General features: G+C 67.6%; 1 protein-coding gene across 1 annotated transcript in view; it reads right to left on the minus strand.

Annotated features, from left to right (window-relative positions):
• Positions 1–424: 424 nt before the first annotated feature.
• Positions 425–2,184, minus strand: part of COL16A1 (collagen type XVI alpha 1 chain) — a 21,609-nt gene continuing 19,849 nt past the window's right edge. The window contains 5 exon segments of the mRNA XM_027661458.1: positions 425–783; positions 885–962; positions 1,380–1,556; positions 1,647–1,713; positions 1,816–2,004. Coding sequence (XP_027517259.1) covers positions 581–783; positions 885–962; positions 1,380–1,556; positions 1,647–1,713; positions 1,816–2,004 — 714 coding nt within the window. The 3' untranslated portion in view covers positions 425–580.

Here is a 2,184-nt window from a genome sequence, read left to right on the forward strand (position 1 = left end):
ATCAGGGCTGGCATCTCCTGGGATCAGGGCTGGGATACCCCCAGATCATCACTGGCATCTCCTGGGATCAGGGCTGGGATCTGCTGGGATCAGGGCTGGGATCTCCCCAGGAACTGGGCTGCAGTCTCCCCAGGAACTGGGCTGTGATCCCCCAAGATCACACCTGGGATTGCCCAGAAGCTGAGCTGGGATTTCCCCTGAAGCAGGGCCGGGATCCCCTGGGATCAGGGCTGGGATTCCTCCCAGATCCCCTCATCCATCAGTCCCAGGGTCACAGGGAGCTCGCCCACACTCCAGCTGGGGTGGCCTCATGACCAGCCAGAGCAGCATCCCAGGGGAACAGGGGCGAGGACACGCAGAGATCCCTCTGTGACAGAGATCCCTCTGTGCCAATGATGGAGCAGGAGGCGTGGGGGCACCAGCACAGGTGTATTTGCAGGGCAGGATCCACCTGCCCTCACCATCCCGATGGAGCTGTACAACCCCCGATCCCAGATCCCACCCCCCGGGACAGGCAAGGCCCCGGCACAGCGGGGAAACAACAATATTAACAGCAAAGCCGGGGGGGGGACAGGGACCCTCAGCCGAAGGGACCCTTGACGTTTTTGGGCTGGAAGAGGGGTTGCTCCATGGGCACGGCGCCCAGGCACTCTGCCGGGTTGCAGTGCCCCGCCTTGCCCGGCTGCCCCGTGGCACCGGGGGGGCCGGGAATGCCGGGGATGCCCTGCTGCCCCACGGGGCCCGGGGGGCCCATCTTCCCGTAGCCTGGCGGTCCTTGGGGACCTGGAAGAGATGGAGAGACAGAGAGGGAGGTGACACGAAGTGCTGGGGTGGCAGCAAGCCCCGGCGCGGGGCCGGTGGCCATGTGGAGGGAGGGGGCTCACCTGGGGGTCCTGGGGGGCCACTGTCCCCCATCACCCCAATGCCCTTCTCGCCTTTCTCTCCTTTGGCCCCTGGCTCACCTGGAAGGGATTTGGATGGAGAGGGGTGAGACCCTGGCACGACTGCAACATGCCAGCACCCAGGGACACTGGGAGCACCTTGGGAATGCTGGGAACACCCCGGGGACACTGGGAACACCCCAGAGACACCTGGAACATCCCAGGGACACCTGGAACACCCCGGGGACACTGGGAACATCCCAGGGACACTGGGAACACCCCAGGGACACCCTGAGGACACTGGGAACACCCCGGGGACACTGGGAACACCCCGGGGACACTGGGAACATGCCAGTGACACTGGGAACGCCCCGGGGACACTGGGAACATCCCAGGGGCACCAGGAACCCCGAGAACACCCCAGGGACACTGGGAACATGCCAGTGACACTGGGAATTCCCTGGGGACACTGGGATTGCCCCCGGGAGCAGCACCTACCCCGCATGCCCGGCACGCCCTGCCGCCCCTCTCTGCCGATCTGCCCCGGCATCCCCGGGGAGCCGGGGGGTCCCGGCCGGCCGGGCAGTCCGTCCTTCCCGGGGGGACCGGGTCTGCCCGGGGACGCCACCATCTCCACCGGGAAGTGCAGCCGGGAGGTGTAGTATGCCATCCGCTCTGCGGGGACAGGGACGAGCTCAGTGCCGGCGGGGACGGGGCGGGGACGGGGGTGGGGGGGTCACCTCGTCGCCACCGCCCCGTTGTTACCGTCAAACATCTTGTTCAGCTCCTGCCGGATGAACCTCTTGATCTCGTCGTAATTCACCACGTCTCCCTGGGGGGGACACGAGGGGACACACGCGAGGGGACACGGCCACCGCGCCCCGCGGGGAACGGGGTCCCGCATCCCCCCCTCTCCACGGCCACCCCTCCTTACCATCATCCCCGGGGGGCCCGGCAGCCCGGGGCTGCCCGCGGGTCCCGGAGTGCCGGGGGGGCCCCTCTCTCCCGCGGGTCCCCGTGGCCCCACGAGGCCCATGGAGCCGCTCTTCCCTGGCCCCCCGGGCATTCCAGCTCTGCCCTTCTCCCCGGGGTACCCTCTTTCACCGGGGGATCCGGCTTCACCCTGCGGGGATGGGAGAGGCGGGGCTCAGCCCCGGCATCCTGAGAGGGGCTGTGGGATGCTGGGATGACTGTGGGATGCTGGGATGACTGTGGGGTTCTGGGATGGCTGTGGGGTTCTGGGATGGCTGTGGGGTTTCTGGGATGGCTGTGGGGTTCTGGGATGACTGTGGGGTTTCTGGGA

Source organism: Corapipo altera, unplaced genomic scaffold, assembly GCF_003945725.1.
Source record: "Corapipo altera isolate COAL_440 unplaced genomic scaffold, ASM394572v1 201, whole genome shotgun sequence".
NCBI classification, from domain to species: domain Eukaryota; kingdom Metazoa; phylum Chordata; class Aves; order Passeriformes; family Pipridae; genus Corapipo; species Corapipo altera.